At 41.2% G+C, this 22,928-nt stretch overlaps 1 protein-coding gene across 2 annotated transcripts in view; it reads left to right on the top strand.

The window, feature by feature from the left end:
* Positions 1 to 370: 370 nt before the first annotated feature.
* Positions 371 to 22,928, top strand: part of MARCHF6 (membrane associated ring-CH-type finger 6) — a 79,789-nt gene continuing 57,231 nt past the window's right edge. Inside the window, exon 1 of one of the 2 annotated variants that reach the window (XM_055246298.2) lies at positions 371 to 643. In XM_055246298.2, the coding sequence (XP_055102273.1) occupies positions 625 to 643 (19 nt within the window). In that variant the 5' untranslated portion in view covers positions 371 to 624. The remainder of the gene's footprint in view (positions 644 to 22,928) is intronic. The other variant, XM_063619930.1, reaches the window with a different exon arrangement.

Raw genomic sequence — 22,928 nt, 5'->3', positions numbered from 1 at the left:
GCCCACTCTAGCCATTCGGCCTCGGCATCGCGGTGCGGGAGCGTGGGGCACAGACTCGCATTGTCACAGGCACCTCCTTCCGAAGAGCCCCGCGCCGGGGCCTTTGTCCCCCGCGTCGGCTGGGGCTGGCGCTAGGTTCTCGCAGCCTCCTCCCACCGCTTTGCGCCTGCTTTGTCCCTCCACAAGCCGCCATCAAAGCTCAGCTCCCATTAGGTTTCGGCCTCGCTGTCCCGCGCAGTCTCGGCGACTACTCCAGGTGGCCCGGCGCACGCGGGGATTCGCCGCGCCCCAAACGAAGAGGCCCCCACTCCTTAGCCGCCGACCGAGCGTGCGCGCCGCCGCCGCCGGAAGTGACACCGCCGGTCGTTGGGGAGCTCCCGCCCCTTCCGCCTCGGCGCCCCGCCCAGGCCTCGCCCCTAGGTGTTCCCGCCCCTCCCCCTCCCTTGTCGCTCGCTTTCTGTCAGCCTCTCTCCCTCTCCCTCTCCCCTCTCCTTCCTCTCGCTTCCTCTCTCGCACCTGAGCGTACGCACCTGCCCGGGCCCGGCTCCCTCCTCCTCCCCTCCCTCTTTCCCCGCCTGGCCGCGGGAGCCTCGTGGCTGCGTCACCGCCGCCCCCCCAGACAAGATGGACACCGCGGAGGAAGGTAAGTCGGCGACGCGCGGCGCCCGAGCCCTTGCGTCGGTGCCCGGGTTCGTGCCCCGGCCAGGTCCGCGGCGCTCGAGGTGGGCTGCTGGATCGCGGCGGGGCGGGCCCCTGGGCCGTTTGCCCACCCGTTGGGCCTCTGGGCCGGGGAGCAGAAGGTGACCCTCTGCGCGCCCCCCGGCCGTTTCCCGCCCGCGCCGCCGAGGGGGGCGGGGACCCTGCCGGGCAGGGCCCGGGGTCGGGACCGGGGCCTCGGGGCTGCTCCTGGCCGGCGTGGCCTCCCTCCCCGCCGTCGCGCGCTGGCCCAGAAGAGGGGGCCGCTGTCGCTGCCACTGTCGTCCGGGGGCGTTTTCCGCACCCTTCCCCCACTGGGTTTTGTCTTTCTTTACGTCCTTCTGCCTATTGCTTGCCAGGCCCTACCCCCTCGCCACAGAACTTCTTTGTTGACTTTGAAACTTCGCGAAAAATACCCCGCCAGGTGACGGCCGAATGGAATGAGCTGACCCCTATTGAAAAGCCCGGTCCTCGGCTTGCCTGCCGCTCGAGAATCTGTTTACTAAACGGAGGGGCTCTTTTGTTGCGATCCATTTGGTTTTAAATCCTTGACATCTATAAGCAGGGTTCTGTTTGTTTTGTTTTGCGTTTGCGTGTGTTTTGGATACGGTTACATTGAACAAACTGACCCTTGTGAAATGAATACTTAAGATATAAACGTCCACACCTTATGTCTCTTCAAGCGCATTTTCGTACCCACTTGAAGGTAGTAGATTATTTTTAACCAGCTGTGTTTTTAAATGAGTGGTGAGTTTATAGAGGAAATTACTAAATTTTGCCTTTTTTAATGTTCCGGTTATCGGTGCAAATGCTTTTCTACTTTAGGTATATTTATGGGGGTATAAGCGTCTTTCAATCTTATGGGTTGCGATTTTGGCGATTTTAAATGAAAATGAATTATCAAACGCCGTTATGGAGTGCAATAATGAGTGAAAAAAGTTTGATATTATCTATGTAATGAGTTGATAACGACTTATTTTTTTTTTAAGTCTTGCCTTTTATAAAAACCTCAACTGTAACGTGGCACTTGTTGTACATTCGCGTTTCATCTTCTTAAAAAGCCTGTGCAATAGGTAGGTATTATCTTTTATAAATGTGGAAATGTAGGCTTCGTTATTTTAATAGCTTGTCGAAGCTTTACACAGGTAGTAAGAGACAGATTTGAACCTAGGCATTCTGATTGCAAATAATTTCCCTTTCATTATGCCACAGTGTGTTTATTATATACACTGAGTGTAGCTAATCGCCACTGGAGACGCCTTTGGAAAAAATCGTAAAGCGAAACTGCTGAAGGTTGGGAACTATTTCTTTTTGACAGGTGGTCCTTGCGTGTAAATTTCCATCTACGTAGGTTTCACATCCTTTTAGATTCAGGTTTTAATGAGTAAATCTAGTAAGGCATGTATTTATCACAGGATAAGTATGGACGTATTATATTCAATTCTTATTCTTTTGGCCCGGGCATTGCTACTTGCATACTTTTATGGTGTGACAGTAATCTATGGTAATTCAGGAATTGTGCTTGAAGCACATATGGAATCATGAAATATTTTCATTGTACTTCTAGTGCTTAAATATATTTTTTCTCTTGTAAAATTATAATCAGGAAAAGTATACATAACATTTATTTATTGAACACTGTTCCCTGTGTTCAATAACATGTGCTGAAGACTCAACGTGTAGTATGTGCTTTAGTAAACACTTTATATACATTTCATTTAATTCTCTCAACATCGTTAGGTAGTCGGCATTTTCATTTTACAGATGAGGAAACTGATGGTTAGTATGATTAAGTAACTTGTCCAAGATAATACAGGTAGTAAATGGCAGAGGCAAGATTCAAGCTCATGTCTGTCAGACTCTGCACTTAAATTAGATACTTATTTATGAGTGTATACTAAAAGTCCAATGTTGAAATTTATTTTTGTCACTCCCTCTATAGGATGAATCATTTATATAATTTGGTGGGAACTTTATTTTGCTTTATGAAATTATTAGTCATGAAATGCAAGTGAATTTTAGTGCTGTATTCTCATGCCTGCTTTTGCAAAATTCCAGTTTGGAAGTCTTCTGACATTTTTACAATTAAATTTAAGTTGAAATAACACTTAAAGGAAAAGGGAGGGTTATAGAGGATTAAAAATGATAGAGCAAAGATGCCAAAAAACTAATAAAAAATTTCTATTTGTGAAATCAGTTATTACAGATTATTTCTTTAAAAAATGCAACTTAGGTTTTTTAAATCTGATTAGAAATTTTTTGGTAGGAGATATTCAAAATATGGCCAAACATAACTAAATTAAAAAAAAATCAGTATCACCTACTTTTGAAAACACTAATACTGTTGTGGTTCTGTTTTTTATTTATTTATTTATTTTATTTTATTTTTATTTTTTTTTCCGAGACGGAGTCTTGCCCTGTCGCCCAGGCTGGAGTGCAGTGGCCTGATCTCCGCTCACTGCAACCTCCACCTCCTGGGTTCAAGCGATTCTCCTATCTCAGCCTCCTGAGTAGCTGGGATTACAGGAGCGCGCCACCTCGCTCTGCTAATTTTTGTATTTTTAGTAGAGACGGGATTTCGCCATGTTGGCCAGACTGGTCTCGAACTCCTGACCTCAGGTGATGTGTCTGCCTCAACCTCCCAAAATGCTGGGATTACGAGTGTGAGCTACCGCTCCTGGCCGGTTCTCTGTTCTTTAAAAATATATTTTAATATTCTGAGCAAAGAGATTAAGAATGTTACAAAAACATCTACCATGCATATAGTGTGTAACTCTTCCTTTTAAAAATAGCACGTTGCTTGCTTCTGATGGTACCATATATGATAATCTAATGCTCAGAATGTTACGCATTTGTAGTAATACTCAGTTCCGACATGGCCCTTTCATACTAATTGTTTGCTAGCTTTTAAAGATCTCTAAAGTGTCTTCAGTATTAAATTAATTTTTGTAAAATCAACAGGTTTATAGTCCATTCTCATAAATACAGGGATGGATAAATCATTCTTACTGTGTAAATGTTATTTGTATGAGTGCAGATGTGTTATGTCAACTGCTATCCATCCTCACATTTTTAAACTTCAGAGCTCTAGGAGACCTTAGACATTTGCCCTCCTCATTTTATGGGTTAGGAGTCTGATCCTGCAATGCACTGAGATTTCTCAGTTTCAAGGAAAAATCTATCCTTTAGTCAAGGATACACTTTTTTTTTTTTTTTTTTTTTAAGGAAAAGCACTACAATATTGGAATAGATGTTGCAAGTGTTGATGTGCGGTTCTCAAAGATAATATTAAACGTTTTGTCATAGAATGCCCACATTTTGGCTCAGTGATATAAAGCTGAGGGTTTTTTTTTTCTTTTCCATTTTGTTAAATTACTGCTTGTATTAGCACAGCATAATACAAAGTCTTAGTAATTTTATTACAGAATACCAAAGCGGTTGTTCTTTATGCTTTATGGAACAAATTCATTCGAAAAGTGTGAAGCTAAAGAGTAGTATGGTTGATCATGTTCTATATCACTATGGCAAAAATTTGAGGTAACTTAAATTTGGAAGAAATGAGTTAAAAGGATAGAAAGTTGTCAGAATCAGACAGCTAGTTCCTCTCTTTCTAGAACCACACAGTCTTCTTTGTTTCCAGAGATGTCTGCTGCATGTTTCTTACCACACATTACCTTTCACTGTTTTGGCACGCTTGTGACCAAGCGTACATTCATTTATTCGTTTAATGTTTATTGAGGACCTGTTATGAGCCAGGCACTATTTTATGCATTTGGGCTAGGCAAGGAACAATATAGAGAAAATCCTTTCTTTCATAGAGCTTACATTATAGTTATTAGCTTAAGACAAAATAAACATGTAATAAATTATATGGCATAACTAGAAGGTTATAAATGCTGTGGAGAACAGTGAATTGGGAGGGAATAAGAAGTGCCATGATATGAGGGCACGGGTTGCTGTTTGTTTTTTGTTTTTTGTTTTTTGAGACAGAGTCTTGCTCTGTCACCCAGGCTGGAGTGCAGTGGCGCGATCTTGGCTCACTAGGGGTTGCAGTTTTAAATATAGCAGTAAAGGAAGGCCTCACTGAGAAGGAGCAAAGGAGAAGGAGTTAGCCATGCAGATACTCTGGGCAGAGCATTCCAGACAGAGGGAATATAGCCTATGTGAAGTGTCTAAGATGGGAGCATGCCTAGAGTATTCAAGAAATAACCAGGAGAGCAGTGTAGCTGTAATGGAGTAAAAGAGTTGGAGAAGAGTAAGTATAATATGAGGTCAGAAAGATATGGAGCCAATGGGGAGAGAGCATGTAGGACTTCATTGACTTTTATAGTGAGATAGGGAGCTATGGGAGGGTTTTGAGCTGAGGTGAGACATAAGTTGTCTTGATACGCAGCCAGCTTTCTGTATCTGGGTTTTGCATCTGCAGATTCATCCAATGTCAGATGGAAAATACTTGGAAAAAAATAGATGATTACATTTGTACTGAACATGTACAGCCTTTTTTTGTTGTCATTATTCCCCAAACAATACAGTATGACGACTACATAACATTTATGTTATAATTATTCTAAGTAATCTAGAGATAATTTAAAGTACAGTTGACTCTTGAACAACATGGGTTTGAACTACGTGGGTCCACTTACACATGGATTTTTTTTCTTCAATAAATATATTGGAAAAAGTTTTGGAGATTTGCAACAATTTGAAAAAACTTGCAGATGAACTGTGTAGTCTAGAAATAGTGAAAAAGTTAAAAAGTTATGTCATTAATGCATAAAATATATGTAGGTACTAGTCTGTTTTACTCACTATCATAAAATATATACAAATCTGTCATGAATTGTTAAAATTTATCAAAACTTGAACACACAAACATGTAATGGAGACTGTACATGGCACCATTCACAGTTGAGAGATGTAAAGAAACTTAAAGATACAATATTAAATCGTAACTGCATGAAATTAACCGTAGTGCATACTGTGCTACTATAATAATTTCATAGCCACCTTCTGTTGCTGTTGTGAGCTCAAGTGTTGTGAGTATCGTATCTACTTAAAACTTATACACACAAACATGTAATGGAGACTGTATATGGCACCATTCACAGTTGAGAGATGTAAAGAAACTTAAAGATACAATATTAAATCATAACTGCATGAAATTAACCGTAGTGCATACTGTGCTACTATAATAATTTCGTAGCCACCTTCTGTTGCTGTTGTGAGCTCAAGTGTTGCGAGTATCCTATGCACTTAAAACGCCTTATGAAGCTAATCATCTCTGCATGAGCATTTCATCTCTCCAGTAAATTGTATATGGTAAAAAGTATCTCTCTGGATTCTCTTGTATTTTTCATTGCATTTAGTGCAGTACCTTAAACTTTGAATAACATGATAGGATCCATATGAGGTGCCACTAAGTGATGCTGGAAGTGCTCCAGGAAGCTGAAAAAAGGCATGACATTATGAGGAAAAAGTCGAATTGCTTCGTATGTGCCATAGATTGAGGTTTGTAGCTGTGGTTGCTGGCCATTTCGGAATGATTTATCTTGTAAACAGACGGGTATCAATAAATATGGTACAGTGCTGTAAATGTATTTTCTTTCTGATTTTCTTAATTTTTTCTCTAGCTTTACTGTAAAAATAAAGTATATAATATAGAATACAGTATATAATATTACAATACGTATTGTAAGAATACAGCATATAATACAGTATGCGATACATATAATACAGTTTATGCATTCATGGCACAATTTTATTTTTTTTGCTCCTTCTAGGCTACACAGTTCATCTGTTTTTTTTAAATTGTGAATTTCCAAAAAATTTTCCAATATATTTATTGAAGAAAAAAATCCACGTATAAGTGGACCCATGCAGTTCAAACTGTGGTGTTCACAGATCTGTACTTTAAATTATCTCTAGAGTACTCATAATACCTAGTATAATGTAATACAAAGGCTGGGTGCGGTGGCTCACGCCTGTAATCCCAGCACTTTGGGAGGCAATGGCAGGCAGATCACCTGAGGTCAGGAGTTCGAGACCAGCCTGGACAACATGGCAAAACCCTGTCTCTACTAAAAATACAAAAAATTAGCTGGATGTGGTGGCAGGTGCCTGTAATCCCAGCTACTTGGGAGGCTGAGACAGGAGAATGGCGTGAACATGGGAGACGGAGCTTGCAGTGAGCCGAGATCGTGCCATTGTACTCCAGCCTGGGCAACAGAGCAAGACTCCGTCTCAAAAAAAAAAAAAAAAAAAAGTAATACAAAATATTTATTAATCTACTGTTTATGTTGTATTGTTATGGTAAGGCTTCTGGTCACCAGTAGGCCATTAGTAGTTTTCGGGGAGTCAAAAGTTGTATGTGTGTGTGTTTTTTTGTTTTGTTTTGTTTTTGTTTTTGTTTTTTTTGAGACAGAGTTTTGCTCTTTTTGCCCAGGCTAGAGTACAGTGGCACGATCTCAGCTCATTGCAACCTCCACCTCCCAGGTTCAAGTGATTCTCCTGCCTCAGCCTCCCGAGTAGCTAGAATTACAGGCATGCACCACCGTGCCTGGCTAATTTTGTATTTTTAGTAGAGATGGGGTTTCATCATATTGGCTTGAACTCCTGACCTCAGGTGATCTGTCTGCCTCAGCCTCCCAAAGTGCTGGGATTATAGGCGTGAGCCACCGCGCCTGGCTGTATGTGGATTTTTGATTGTGCAGGAGGTCGGTGCCCCTAACTCTTGTTCAGGGGACTCCTGTATATGGAAGGACGTGCATAGGTTACTTGGAAATACTATGCTGTTTTACATAAGGGACTTGAGCATCTGCGGATTTTGGCACCTGTGGAGTTCCTGAAACCAATCCCCCAGGGTTACTGAGTCTGTCTCTTTCCTGGTTAAGACAAGTTTTTGTTTGTCTTAAATTCAAATTTCTGGAAGCTAGAATCTCACTGGCTCATCTTGGGTCAGTTGCCTGTCCTTTTAATCCAGGTAGCTGGGTGGTGGTGGGAAAGGTAATGTAAGAATAAGAATCGTGACTGGCTGTGTCCGTTCTTGAGCTGGTAAGACAGTCCAAAAGGGATCTGCTACATTGCTCAATTAGAATACTTTTTAGACTGAAGTCCTGTGAGTGATTATTGCTGGGCTCTCCACTTCCAGACGCCTACTTCCCGTTTCTTCCAGGCCAGGCTTACTTTAGTGGGTTTTACTTCTCTCCTATAAGGATATGAAGATCACTTATTTTTAGTATAATACAGGTAGAACAGAAAGAGTTCTTAAAAAGTGAATAGGAAGTAAGACCCCCCCAAGGGAAAACTTAATAATTCAGACTGTATTTTAGAATGCTGTTGCAGTAGGCTAGATGAGATATAGGAGTTTACATTAAGGTAGAGGGAATGGAAGGAATGGAAAAGAAGAAATAGACCGAGGTAGAATTAATAGAACATAGTAATTGAGGAGGTAATATAAGGAGGAGGAGTTAAAAATGATTGATTTTTAGACTATTTCAAATGGGAATGGAAAGAGATAAGTAGTTCAGTTTTAGACATGTTTTAGTTTGCAGGGGCTGCTGTAACAAAGTACTACAGACTGGATGCTTAAGAGAAATTTATTTTCTCAACTCTGGAGGCTAGAAGTTTGAGATGAAGGTGTTGGTAGGCCTGGTTTCTTCTGAGGCCTCTCTCCTTGGCTTGTAGATGATTGTCTTCTGTGTCTTCATGTGGTCTTCTCTCTGTATGTCTTGATGTAGTTGTCCGTTTATGTCCTAATCTCTTCTTTTAAGGACGCTAGTCATATTGGATTAGGGCCCACTCTAAGGACCTCATTTTAACTTAATTACCTCTTTAAAGATCCTGTCTCCAAATAAAGTTACATTATGTATACATGCAGGTTAGGGCTTCAACACATGAATTACGGGGGGAGGGGGAATGCAATTCAGCCCATGATAGACATGAATTTTTTTTTTTTTGAGACGGAGTCTCGCTCTGTCGCCCAGGCTGGAGTGCAGTGGCGCAATCTCGGCTCACTGCAAGCTCCGCCTTCTGGGTTCACGCCATTCTCCTGCCTCAGCCTCTCCGAGTAGCTGGGACTACAGGCGCCTGCCACCACGCCCGGCTAATTTTTTGTATTTTTAGTAGAGACGGGGTTTCACCATGGTCTCGATCTCCTGACCTCGTGATCCGCCCGCCTCAGCCTCCCGAAGTGCTGGGATTACAAGCGTGAGCCACCGCACCCGGCCAGACATGAATTCTTGAAGGCTTGGAAGACGGAAGCATTCCCTGTACACTTATTTTTTATAACTTCATTATAATATCTTTTTTTTTTTGAGACGGAGTTTAGCTCTTGTTGCCCAGGCTGCAGTGCAATGGTGCGATCTTGGCTCATGGCAACCTCCGCCTCCTGGATTCAAGCGATTCTTCTGCCTCAGCCTCCCGAGTAGCTGGGATTACAGGCATGCACCACTGCACCTGGCTAATTTTGTATTTTTAGTAGAGGCGGGGTTTCTCCATGTTGGTCAGGCTGGTCTTGAACTCCTGACCTCAGGTGATCCGCCCGCCTCGGCCTCCCAAAGTGCTGGGATTACAGGTGTGAGCCACTGTGCCTGGCTATAATACCCTTTTTACTTTCCTGTCTCTCTTCTTCCCTTCTGTCACCTCTTAATGTATTCTGTAAAGATGGAATCAGGTTAATAAAGTATAATTTACACACAAATTTACCCTGTTTAGGGTGCAGTTCTAACACTTTTGAAATAGAATATTGGAGATTCCATGTCTTTTTTGATTACTTCCCCATTTACCAAATATTGGGTACATGTCTACTATGTATCTAGGACCTGTGCAACAATGTTTTCTGCTTGTTTCATTTCTTCATTCCAAGTCCTTGAAAAGTGTCAAGAGGCATTTCTATGAATGGAACAGTTTGAAGAGCATTGATGTAGCTAGAGTAGTGGTTTTCAAAGCTTTGTCCCAGGACCCCTTTACATTCTTAAAATTGTGTTCCCAAAGGACTTTTGTTTATGTGGGTTTTATATATAAAGATAGATATTTACCATATTAGAACTGAAAAATGAACACAAATTATTTAGAATATTTAAAAGTAACAATAAACTCAATATATGTTAATAAATAACGTTATCTGGATTATTATAAGACAACTGGATTCTCATCTCTCCCTTTGCAGTCACTTTGTTAAATGTTTTGGTTAGCGTATATAAAAATTTGGCATCACACAGATTTATAGCTTGAAAAGGGATGAATATTTTCAGATGTTTGTATGTTCTTTGATACTATGTCAAAATTTGACAAGTGGTAGTTTCTTAATGTATCTGAAAACATGGCAATCACCTTAAAAAATTAAATTGTTAAAATCCATTGGTCTGATAGTGTAGGATAGAGAGTCCAGAAATAGATCCACACATACATGGACAGTTGATTTTTGGACAGAAGTGCAAAAGCAGTTGCATAAAATATAAAGGATATCGTTTTTCAACAAATGGCACTGGATAGTTGAATAGCTGTAGGAAAAAAAAAAAGAACTTTGAGCTATAGCTTGTGCCATATACCAAAATTAACTCAAAAAGGCTGTTAGACCTCAATGAAAAACCTAAAACTATGAAACTTCTAGGGGAAAATATAGGAGAAATTCTTTGTAATCTTGGGTTAGACCAAGATTTCTTAGGTATGACTCCAAAAGCATGATCCATAAAAGAAGTGGATAAATCGGATGGCATCAAAATTCAGAATTTCTTTCAAAATTAGAAAGACACTGTTAACAGAATGAAGACAGGATACAGAAAATGTGTCTTATAAGGGGCTTGGAGTATATAAAAACTCTCAGAACTCAGTAATAAGAAAACAAATAACTCAGTTTTTAAATGGTCCAAAGATTTGTATAGACACTTCACTAAAAAATACATGTACATGGCTATTAAGCATACGAAAAGATGCTAAGCATCATTAGTCAAAACCATAATGAGATACCACTTCACACCTACTAGGATGGCTATAATCAGAAAGAACAGGCAATTGTTGGTGAGCATTGTAGAAAAATTGGAACCTTCATTTGTTACTGGTGGGAATGTACGATAGTGTGACTGATTTTGGTAATTCCTCAAAAAGATAAACTGAGTAACCATATGACCCAGAAATTTCATTTCTGGGTATATACCCAAGAGAATTCAAAAAATGTATTCACACAAAAACCTGTATATGAGTTAGCAGTATTATTTATAATAGCCAAATAGAAACAACCCAGTGTCCATCAACTGATGAGTGGATAAATGTGGTCTATTCATAAAATAGAATATTACCCAGAAATTCAAAGGAATTAAGTACTGATGCATGGTACAACTTGGATAAATCTCATAAACATTAGGAAAAGTGAAATAAGCCAGTCACAAAAGAACATATTTTCTATGATCCTATTTGTGTGAAATGTCCAGAATAGGCAAATCTATATATAGAGAAATTAGTGGTTGTCTGGAACTGGGGAGAGCAGACGGAGTAGGAAGTATCCACTAATAGTTACAGGGTTTCCTTTTGGGATGATGATAATGTTCTAAAAGATTATGGTGATGGTTGTGTAACTGTAAATATACTTAATTGAAGTCTTTAAATTGGTGAACTTTATGACATATAAGTTATATCTCAATAAAATTGTTAATTAAAGCTACTGTGAGATATCATTACATACCTATTAGGGTGGCTAAAATGGTAATAGAATGACTGACCATACCAAGTGTTTGTAAGGAGGTAGAGCAGTTGGAATTTTCATATACTGCTGGTGGGAGTGTAAAGTGGTACACCACTTCTTCTGGGGAGCAGAAAGCAACCTTCCAGGGTACAGGTGAGCCAAGGTTGATGTGCAGGTATGCAGAGGGAGTTGGGATATACCGTGTGTACCTGTGCAAGTCCTGGAGTGTGTTGGGTCCCCATCAGCAGGGCTGTATGAAGGTGTTCATTAAAACAAAACTACTGATGGTGTGGCAGGAGCTAGAAAACACCCCTTTCTTCTTAGATATCCCTCCAGCACCCTCTACTGACAAAGTTTAACTGTCCCAGGCAAAAATAAAAAGAAAAAAAAAAAAGAAAAGCTTAGCGTCCCTATCACTGAACAGGGACTGAAAGGGAGAATTTAAGAGTTGAGAAGGGGATACAGGGATAACTAGCTCATTACTGCTGAAATTGTTGGAATCATTGCCTGTGCTGCTGAAGCTTGTTGCCCACAGCTATTGGCAGAATCTCCACCATGACTTGCGTATCTGTTAGCAGGAGTCTGCAGTACCTGCCATTAGCTGCAACTGCTGGTTTTTAGAAACAAGTAGAAAATGGTTTCACTGTTTCTCTGCTTCTTTTTTATTTTTATTTTTGAGATGGAGTTTCGCTCTTGTTGCCCAGGCTGGAGTGCAGTGGTGCAATCTTGGCTCACTGCAACCTCTGCCTCCCATGTTCAAGCGATTCTCCTGCCTCAGCCTCCTGAGTAGCTGGGATTACAGGCACACGCCACCACGCCTGGCTAATTTTGTATTTTTAGTAGAGACAGGGTTTCACCACGTTGGCCAGGCTGGTCTCGAACTCCTGACCTCAGGTGATCCACCCACCTCGACCGCCCAAAGTGCTGAGATTACAGGTATGAGCCACTGCACCCAGCCTCTCTGCTTCTTCTGATCTCACAGAAGTGCTTCTCATTGACAGACTCTAACAAGCCTAGTTGGCAAGGAGGCCAGAAAGTGCAGTGTTCAGGCTTCCAGGACCAACAGTACAGGTGAATTTTTAATTTAGTAACGATAGTAATCTGGTGAGCTAAAATAAGTAAACTTTGGGGTACATAGAGAATTGGAATTTTTTTTTTTTTTTTTGAGACAGAGTTTCGCTCTTGTTGCGCAGGCTGGAGTACAATGGCGCGATCTCGGCTCACCGCAACCTCCGCCTCCCGGGTTCAAGCGATTCTCCTGCCTCAGCCTCCCGAGTAGCTGGAATTACAGGCATGTGCCACCACACCTGGCTAATTTTGTATTTTTAGTAGAGGTGGGGTTTCTCTATGTTGGTCAGGCTGGTCATGAACTCCCGACCTCAGGTGATCTGCCCACCTCAGCCTGCTGGGATTACAGGCACAAGCCGCTGCACCTGGCCGAGAATTGGAATTTTTAAGCTGTGTTTGCAAGACCTAATTCCCAAACCCATATATTTTGTTTATGGGTATACTCTCACCCTCAAAAAGGAAATATTTTTTGTAAAATTTGAGCAGTTAAACATTTTTTTTCTGCCTGTAATTGTAAAAGTAGCAATTAAACACGATATACTTGGGGACGAGAAAGGAAGAAAAATTACCCATGTTCTCGTCTGACCAATTACAGTGGCTATCATTTTTTTGCATTTTCTCCTTTAGGCTATGGTGTTTTTACTTAGTTGGAAATAAAGGAGTGTGGTCATTTAAAAATGTTATGTTTCTTTCCATATTAGCAAATAGTTATATATACATATATATGTATATATATGTATATTTTTTGAGATGGAGTTTTGCTCTGTTGCCCAGGCTGGAATGCAGTCACACAATTTCGGTTCACTGCAACCTCCACCTCCTGGGTTCAAATGATTCTTGTACTTCAGCCTCCTGAGTAGCTGGGATTACAGGCGCATGCTGCCGTGCCTGGCTAGTTTTTGTATTTTTAGTAGAGATAGGTTTTGCCATGTTGGCCAGGCTGGTTTCAAACTTCTGGACTCAAGTGATCCATCCTGCCATAGTGCTGGGATTACAGGCATGAGCCACTGCGCCCAGCCTTATATTTGCTATTTTTAAGGGACTGTATACATTCCATATAGTGAATGTGCACCATTTATATAGCTACTTCCCTATTTTGGGATATATAGGTAATCTGCAGACACTTTGAGTAATATTTTTAATATATTTTCAAAATTGTCTACTGTAATTGTAGCTACTAATTGTAAAAATTTTATTGATAATTACATATTAAACATTCCTTGTTTACTTCAGCCAGATGAACAAGGTCGACATTAACAGTTATATGTGGCATACTGCCACGGTTATTATTTGAGACTGTCACTATGACAGTTACTGCTGTTACTAGTTGAGACCATCATTATGAGACTGAGTGAAGGGGGACAAATGTAGAAATGAAAACTTAAGACGAAAGAAACTTCTAAAGGAAGGGTCCAGGGGAAGAAAAAGAGAGCTCCCTGCTTCTAGTGAGCAAAGGCAGCAGCCTAGCTTCCACAGCCCTTCATATTTATTGGGTAGAAAGAGCAGGGGGGAGGTGATAACGATTGGTCAGCTGCTTAATTGATCACAGGCTTCAGATGTACCTAATCACAAGAAACACTGAGCTTGGGGCATGACTGCCTTCAGCATTCCTTCTGGGTGGCATAGGCAGTTTGTCAGTTTGCCAACATTCTGCGTTTATGAGAACAGTTTGCTGTTCACTCTTATAGCCTCCAGTAGTATACTGAGTTGATCACGACCCTCAATCTTTCGGCCTCCAACAGTTATAAATCATGTTGATGGCATATCCCTTGATATGATATAATAAAGATGCCACTTTATGTGATTTTTCCTTCCCAAAACCCATAGCCCCAGTCTGTTCGTGAATCGTGCAATTTCCAATAAACGGACATTCTACAGTATACCTGACCAGTACTCCTTAAAATTGTCAAGGTCATCAGAAACAAGGAAAATCTGAGAGACCGCCTGAACCCAGAGGAGCCCGAGGAGACATGACAACTAAATATATGTGGATCCTAGAACAGAAAAGGGACATTAGGTAAAGACTAGGGAAATCGGAATAAACTGTGGATTTGAGTTAATGACAGTGTATCAATATTGGTTAAGTGTAACAACAATGTAACAAATCCTAATAAGATGTTAATAGTAGGGGATATTGTCTGCTGGGTATATGGGAACTCTGTACTCTCTTAATATTTTCTGTAAATCTAAGACTGTTCTAAAAACTAAAGTCTGTTAGTAATAAAAAGTAATCCTTTGTATATTAAATTATCACTGTTTTAACACCAGAAGTGGAGAGATTTTGAAGTCTTACATCAAAGAACTTTCAAGATAGATAATAGCTTAAGAGTTATAACATGTACCCCAAAACATAGAGTTTTATTTTTTTCCTCATAGTAGGCACTTAGGATAAAATATTGAACTGTACTGTTGGCTAGAAAAACTTTGATGGAATGGGTTGACTTCCACAGTAGGCTCCAATTTGATAACCTCCTCTCATTGGTAGTGATTTTCTTTCTTTCTTTCCCATCTCCTGGGCAATCTCCATAAGAATTTGAAAAATTACTAAGGATTTGAAGTTTTTTTAATTAAAAAACCCACTATTGTTTATTGAGCCAAGCTCTATGGTGGAATCTTTAAAAGGTATGCGTGTGTAAAGACATTAGGTATTCAAATACAGCAACAAAAAGTGCTACAGGATTAAATAGAAATTTCCCTTTGAAAACCAGGAAGAGCTTTGCCATATTGTTTCTAAGTAAGTTTGTATTCATAACAAGCAAGATGCATTGATTTTACTTTGGCCTGAGCAAGATTCATAATTTTACTGCATATGAGTCTGATGGGGGAGAGCCTCAATCTGCCACAGAACCTACTTCGTGGTTTAATTTTTACTAAAGGACTTTAAGCTGAGCCCTTTGTAGACTTCACTCTCTTTTTGTAGCCTTGGCCTTGTTACTCTGTTGAGGTTTTGGGTGGTGGGATTGGAACTAGTATACAAAACAGGCTATTTTTTTGACTTTGTATGTTTGTAATAGTCGTACTTGCTTCATGTTTTTGCAAAGCTGCTAAGATTCTGTATAAAATAGGATCAGCTAAGTTATGTCGTAGTCACAAACTACCCTAAACCTCAGGAGCATAAAGCATCAAAAGGTTAATCACTTCTTGGCCAGGCACATTGGCTCACACCTATAATACTGGCAGTTTGGGAGGCCAATGCCAGAGGATTGCTTGAGCCCAGGAGTTTGAGACCAGCCTGGGCAACGTGGTGATAGTGAGACCCTGTCTCTACAAAAAATAAAGAAAAATTTAGCTAGGCATGGTGGTGTGCCCATGTAGTCTCAGCTGGGAGGCTGAGGCAGGAGGATCACTTGAGCCCAGGAGTGTTTTTTGTTTGTTTGCTTCTTTTTGAGATAGAGTGTTGCTCCGTTGGTTGGTTGCCCAGGCTTGAGTGCAGTGGTGTCATCTCGGTTTGCTGCAACCTCCACCTCCCAGGTTCAAGCGATTTTCCTGCCTCTGCCTCGTGAGTAGCTGGTACTACAGGTGTGCGCCACCACGTTCTGGGTAATTTTTAGTAGAGATGAGGTTTCACCATGTTGACCAGGCTGGTCTCAAACTCCTGATCTCAAGCAATCTGCCCACCATGGCCTCCCAAAGTGTTGGGATTGCAGGTGTGAGCCACCATGCCCAGCCAGGAGTTTGAGGCTGCAGTGAACTATGGTTGTGCCATTGCACTCCAGCCTGGATGACAAAGTAAGGCTCTGTTTCTTAGAAAAAAAAAAAAAAAAAAAAAAAAGTTAATTTTCCAATGTGGGTGGAGGGGGAAGTGCTTTTGCTAACTGTAGTCACTGGGGAACCCAGCTTGATGGAAGCTCCATCCCTTACTGCATGCTTCCACGCCCATTGAGGCAGGGAAAATGCAGTGTGATGAATTGTGTTCATTGGCTTTCAAACACTTCTACCAAGAAGGGATACTTGTCATTGTACCTCATATTTCATTGACCAAAGTAAGTTACATGTCCATGCCTAATTTCAGAGGTGGCAGGGAAATGCAGTTTCAGCGTATGCCCAGAAAGTGGAAAGTGAGAAATATTTGGTGACCAATGCTGATGATTTCCGCAGTCCCTAACAACATCAGTTTCTGCCTGGTTGGATGAAAAACATGTGCTCATTGGGTGTACACTTCAATCTACAATTTCATTAGATGACATTTTAGAGAGGGAACAAGTATTTTTTTCATGTCATCCTTTCTTATTTGTTCGTTCTTCCCACATGTCTGTGTAGACACTACTGTAGAAGGCCTTTTGATTTCATTTTTCAAATTAAAGTATTTAAATAGAGTAAAATTTACCTTATTTAATATCTATTTTGACAAATACATGCAGTCATATAGCCAGCACAGTCAGGGTATAAAATAGTTCCATTACCCCCCCTTGCAAATATCCTTTACCCTTTTATGGTCAACTTTGTCCCCCATTTCCAGCCCCTGGCAACTACTGATCTGTTTCTGTCCCTATCGCTTTGCCTTTTCCAGAATGTCATAAATAGAACCATACAGTATGTAGTCTTTTGAGTCTGGTTTCTTTAACTTAATATAATGTTTGAGGGTTATCCACATCATCGTTGCATGTATCACTAGTTCATTTCTTTTTATTGCTTAGTATTTTATTGTAGGGATGTACCACAGTTTATCTATTACCCAGGTGTGGAATTCTTGAGTTGGTTATTTCTAGTTTTGGGGAATTAAGGATGAAACCATTATACATACTCACATAGGTATTTGTGTGAACATAAGTTTTCATTTTATCAGGTTAAATATAAGTAGGATTTCTGGATTGTCTGGTAAGGGTGTTTTTATTTTCATTTTTTTGCCCTTTCAATAGGTATGGGGGTATCTTACTGTGATTTTTTTTTTTTTTTTTTTTTTTTTGAGACAGGATCTTGCTTATAAACCCAGGCTGGAGTGCAGTGGCGCCGTCATAGCTCACTACAGCCTCAAGCTCCCGGGCTCAGGCAATCTTCCTGCCTTAGCCTCCTGAGTAGCTGGGACTACAAGCAGGCGCCCTCATACCCTGCTAATTTTAAAATTTTATTGTAGATATGGGGGTCTCCCTATGTTGCTCAGGCTGGTCTTGAACTCCTGGGCTCAAATGATCCTCTTGCCTCAGCCTCCCAAAGTGCTGGGATTACAAGTGTGAGCTGCCATACCTGGCGTTACTGTGATTATTAAAAAATTTGATTGTGGTAAAGTGTATGTAATAAAATTTGCTATTTTAACTATTTTTAAGTATATACTTCAGTGGCATTAAATACACCTTGTTGTGCAACCATCACCATCTTCTTGTGATTTAAATTTGCATTTCTTGAATGACTTGAACATTTAAAATTTTTTATTCCTCTTTTGGTGAGTGTGTTCCGATCTTTCGCTGATGTTTTTTCAAACCATTTTCTTTCTTTTTTTTTACCTAACCCAGCACAAAGCTGACTTGTTTTTTTAGTTTTATTACTGTTGAGACCTTGATTAGTAAACTGGACAAAGAACTTGAAGAGATAATTCACAAAGAAAGAGAACTTGGTAAACTGTGGAAATGTTCAGGTTGGCAGTAATAAAACTACTTTTTAATTAGCTGCTGTACTACCTGGTTATTTTTTATCTTTATATTTCAGTAATGTATGTTTTACTAGAGGGAGCAGTCTACCGTGCAAGTGGGAGAATATGATAAAGTTGGAGGAGCAGATAAATAGAATATTGACATTATGAAAAAAATAAAACATTCACGATAACCTGATTGCTTGATGAAGGTAGTTGTGGGGAAGAAGCATGATAAGATCAAAAGGAGAGTACTCTTGGAATTGGGAGCTAGTTTTTAATCCTCATTTGGTGCTTGGTTGATAATTACTTGGTTCTCAGCAACTGAAATAGAATTAGCTATTCTTAGATTTCCAGCCAGTTTTCTGAAAGTGTGACAGTTCAGTAATATCTTAGATCTCTTGTATACTGCCTTTTCCTTACTCTTGTGTGACCTTAGATGTGTTATATTACCCTACCCCTTTCAACCTTAGTTTCCCAAACTATGAGATTGTTATTGAGGGGAGTAAATGACAGAATACATTCTGAGTGCTTAGAACTGTGTGTAGAGATGGTAGGTGTATTAGTCAGTTTTCATGCTGCTGATAAAGACATACCTGAGACTGGGCAATTTACAAAAGAAGGAGATTTATAATGGACTTACAGTTCCCTATGGCTAGGGAAGCCTCGCAATCATGACGGAAGGCAAGGAGGAGCAAGATCAGTTACAGGGATGGCAGCAGGCAAAAAGAGAGCGAGCTCGTGTGAGGGAACTCCTGTTTTTCAAACCATCAGATCTCGTGAGACTTATTCACTATCACGAGAACAGCATTGCAAAGACTTGCCTCCATGATTCAATTACCTGGGTCCCTCCCACAACACATGGGAATTCAAGATGAGATTTGGGTGGGGACAAAGCCAAACCATATCAGTAGGTAATGAAATAAAGGGTAGTTCTTAACTGACGTCAAAGTAACAAATGAATGTTGTCCTTTTTTACACCTTTTTTTTCTTTGAAGCAGTGGCTAGTCTTTTAAAACGCCTGCATTAAAGTTTCTAGTACATTATACCAAATAGAAATTAAAAAACATACAGGGAGCTGCTGGCTGGCGTCTATAAATCCCAGCTATTCAGGAGGCTGAGACAGGACGATTGCTTAAGTCCAGGAGTTTGAGACTAGCCCGGGCAACATAGTCAGACTCCATCTCCTAAAAAAATTAGCCGAATGTGGTGGTGTGCTCCTGTAATGCCCACTCCCCACAGATATTTCAGAATAGAAATTTTTATTGCTGCCAATGTGAGTAGGCCAAAAAAAAAGAGACATAGAGACATGGAAGATCAAATGCCAATTAATTACTTAAAATTAATTTTGAGAATATGAAAACATCATTTTGGGTTTTGATGTTTTCTGCTCCATAATGGAGCAGAAAATTAATTTTCATTTTCCTTATATTCATTTTTCTCCTAAGACCCAACTGAGGGGGGAGAAAACCCACAGCATCTTAAAGATCTTTATTCTTTTATCATGTCTGTGTACAATTGTTAGTGGATATAATGCTTTATGAAATGTGGTCATTTCAGTAGTTTTATAAAATATGTTTTGACTTAAAAGCATGTAGCAATAGTGATCATTAATCCATTCATTAGAATTTTTTATACTTGATTATACAATTGACTCTGTGAAAATAGATACTAGGGAGATTTTAAAGAGTTATTAATACTGCTTAGAAATAATGATATGTTAGAATTCCCTTTAGGATTATTTTTTTTCCCCACTTGAGACCTAACCTGTCATTGTTTTCATATAATCCAAACCACTTAAAGTAACAAATGGATTAATGCACTTGTTCTTCCTCTTGACGAACTCCTTGAAGAACAATTTTGGAAGTATTTATTAATTTGCTCTAAAATAACAACACTCATTATGTGTTAATATAAATACGATTTTTCGTGAAAATAACTATTCCAAACTCCGAAAATTGATGAGGAAAGTGGATTTTATATTTGCCAATCTTTTTAATACCTATTTTAATGAGAAGCAGCTGGGTCTTTTCATCTCTAGCTGCAATCATTCTATTGTCTCATATAGCCTCTAGAAAATACCACTGCAAACTGGCAAGACAATAAGTGAAAAAGAAGTCTTAGGGGCTGGGCATGGTGGCTCACCCCTGTAATCCTAGTGCTTTGGGAGCTGAGATGGGAGGATTGCCTGAGGCCAGGAGTTAGAGGTTACAGTGAGCTATGGTGGTGTCACTGCACTTCAGCCTGGGTGACGCAGCAAGACCCTGTCTCTTAAAGAAAAACAACAGCAACAAAAAACTTAAGTGTTACTAGGATAGTAGTTGTGTCTTTGCATTCTCTGAGTGAGAAACTTGGGATCCCAGTTCTCTTCTCTAGGCCAAGCAGAGCCCTGGGGCTTGATTTTAGAGTTGTTGGGTTTGCTTAGTATCTTGTTTGTTGGTTTGTCATTCAGAAGGACAGGGCTCTTCTGAAAAATCAGTGCCCTAATTCATGTGTGTGTCTACATCCTTCTAAGTGGAGATCCATGTCTCTCTCCCCACTCCACCTGTCCTGTTCCACCATTCGCTAGCTGGCCATCCACTTGGAGTGAGCAGTGCTTCCTGTGGGTGAGTGTGCCCTGGAGTTTGCCACTGCTTTGGTCCCGACCACAGCTTTCTCAGGCCACGTAGGGCTAGGTTGCTTAGGTGGCAGTGTTTGTATCATGGAATGAGCCCACCAGGTGACCAATTGCTGTACCCACGTGGATATCACTCTACCTGTTGTCCTTGCATCTCACAGGCAGCAGTGTGCCAACGGGACTATCTTTGCCATACCCCAGGCCATGGTCAATGGCCAACCCGTCACGATGTTCCTGGAGGGCAGCGTCCCACGGGTGGGACACCCTTTGTCATGCTGTGGCTGCTATGCCCTACTTCCTACTTGCACAGCCATCTGAATGTGGGCTAGGGATCCCAGACCCTATGCCTGGGATCTGTACATCCACACTTGCACCCACCCTCCCTGGTAGATCCTACAGTAGTAGCACATGCCAGTCTCAAAAGTTAATCCACGGTGTTGTTGTGAATGGCTGGATGAGGGTTCAGCTCCTATATAGATAACTGGTTATTGTAGAACTGATCCACACTTGCGGCTCCAGTGACTCTGGTGATTCTTGGTAACCTAGATCAATCACATTTTCTCCCCACCCCCGCCATGGCCCTGTCACTCTTAGGTGGCAGTTGTAGTGCCTACTGAGGCGACCACTGTGACCAAGAATCTTAATAGGGAATCTCAATTTGGTTCTGCAGAGAGAGAGCCTGATAAATTAATACCCTATCTAAAGAATGCAGCAGGCGCACAAATTACCCACTCCCAACTCTGGAGGATAGTGATTAAAACAACATAGAACTCTTTCAAGGCCCTGTAGTTGGAAAGAGTCCAGTTTAAATCCTTTAAAGAGGATCTGTTGCAGGACAAGCCTGGTGCTGGCAGCCATGGTAATCCCACTTTCAATGTGGTGTGCTGAATTCCTGGCAGTTAAAATGCTTGTTTTTGGATCTTAACGTGCTGCCGGGGTCCATTGCAAGAAAGTCCATGCTTCTTGTCTTTTGGTACCTTATGGGCTCTTCTTCCCTGAGTTTCCCTGGAGCTGAAGTGTGCACTTGAAGAAAATTAGTGTTCAAAGTAGCATGGGCTGCCTGGATACTGCTGGTGGGAATCATGGAATGGGAGCGTGGTTCTATTTTGTTTGTGTCAGAACTTTGAGGAAGCTGATTAAGCAGGGCAGTTGGGGCATTAGTATTGCACCGCTAGGACTCAAATTCTGGGCCAGTAATAAGACTGATCAGAGTGAAAGCTTTTGCCAGGGATGTTTTCATTAACCAAGAATGAAGGTGAAAGTGGGAAGTTTAAAGATGTTCAGGTCCTGTGTAGTTATGAACATAAATGTGATGTTGACCACTGCATTAATGCCCATGACCCACTAGCAGCTTCCAGGAAACCAGAGCCCTTTGGGTCATGGTAGGGGGAAGGTCTGTGTTCATAGCTGAAACCTTTTCAAAGGCAACAGCAGTAGAGACAGCTTAATTTGACTGAACATGAGCAACCTTACCCGCTTCCAGCACAGACAGGATTGTCCCATTGATAGTTATACTGTGGGTGGGGGTGCATGGCTTTTCTACTTGATGAAGAGATTTGACTAGTAGTTAATCGATAACCAGGGAGAGTAGCATGCTAACCAGTTAGGTGAGCATTCGGCATCCCCCAATTTAGACAAATGGCACTCAGCCATCTGAGATTGAGCAGTTAGGCTCTGGATCACCCAACTGGTTAGCACACTAAGTAACCAGATAGAGCTCTCCACCAGCCTAGAAAAGGCATGCACCCCCACCCACAGAAGAGTAGCCACAGGCCTGTGATGCTCTTAAATGCCACGCTCTTAACCACGCACCACACTGCTCTCGGCATGTGCTCACTTGAATCCGATGGATGCCAGAGACCTGTTAAGTCCATTAGTGATGGGGATCGGGACTGTAGTAAGTCCTCGTTAAGGAAGAATTCCCTGTGAGAGAGCAGGCCGAAAGTGTGCATTAAGTTTCTGCCCATTCTCCCTCCAATAGGCCACTAGGGATTGGCTCTTGGCCCTGATGGATAGCTGAGAACAGTCTAAAATAAAAGTTGTAACCAGGGTTCCCTAAGTGGACTCGGGTAGGAGCTTTAGAGCCAGAGTGCGAAGGATCAGTCGCGGTTCCTCTGCCATCGTGCTGCTTTGGGGCCACTCCAGGCAGAAGGACAGACAAATGTGCCCCTAGAGTGTCTTGTAGTGCTGGGCATGAGGGGTGGGCTGCGGTCCAAGGACCCCTTAGCACTGTCCCTTCTGCTTAAGGTGGCTTCCAGCTCATCTCTCTGTGGCCTGGTGCCTTTGTGGCTTTGGGATATCCC

This window comes from Symphalangus syndactylus, chromosome 16 (genome assembly GCF_028878055.3).
Source record: "Symphalangus syndactylus isolate Jambi chromosome 16, NHGRI_mSymSyn1-v2.1_pri, whole genome shotgun sequence".
Taxonomy (NCBI): Eukaryota; Metazoa; Chordata; class Mammalia; order Primates; family Hylobatidae; genus Symphalangus; species Symphalangus syndactylus.
Note: the sequence above shows the minus strand (reverse complement) of the source record. Positions and strands in the feature narration are given on the sequence as shown.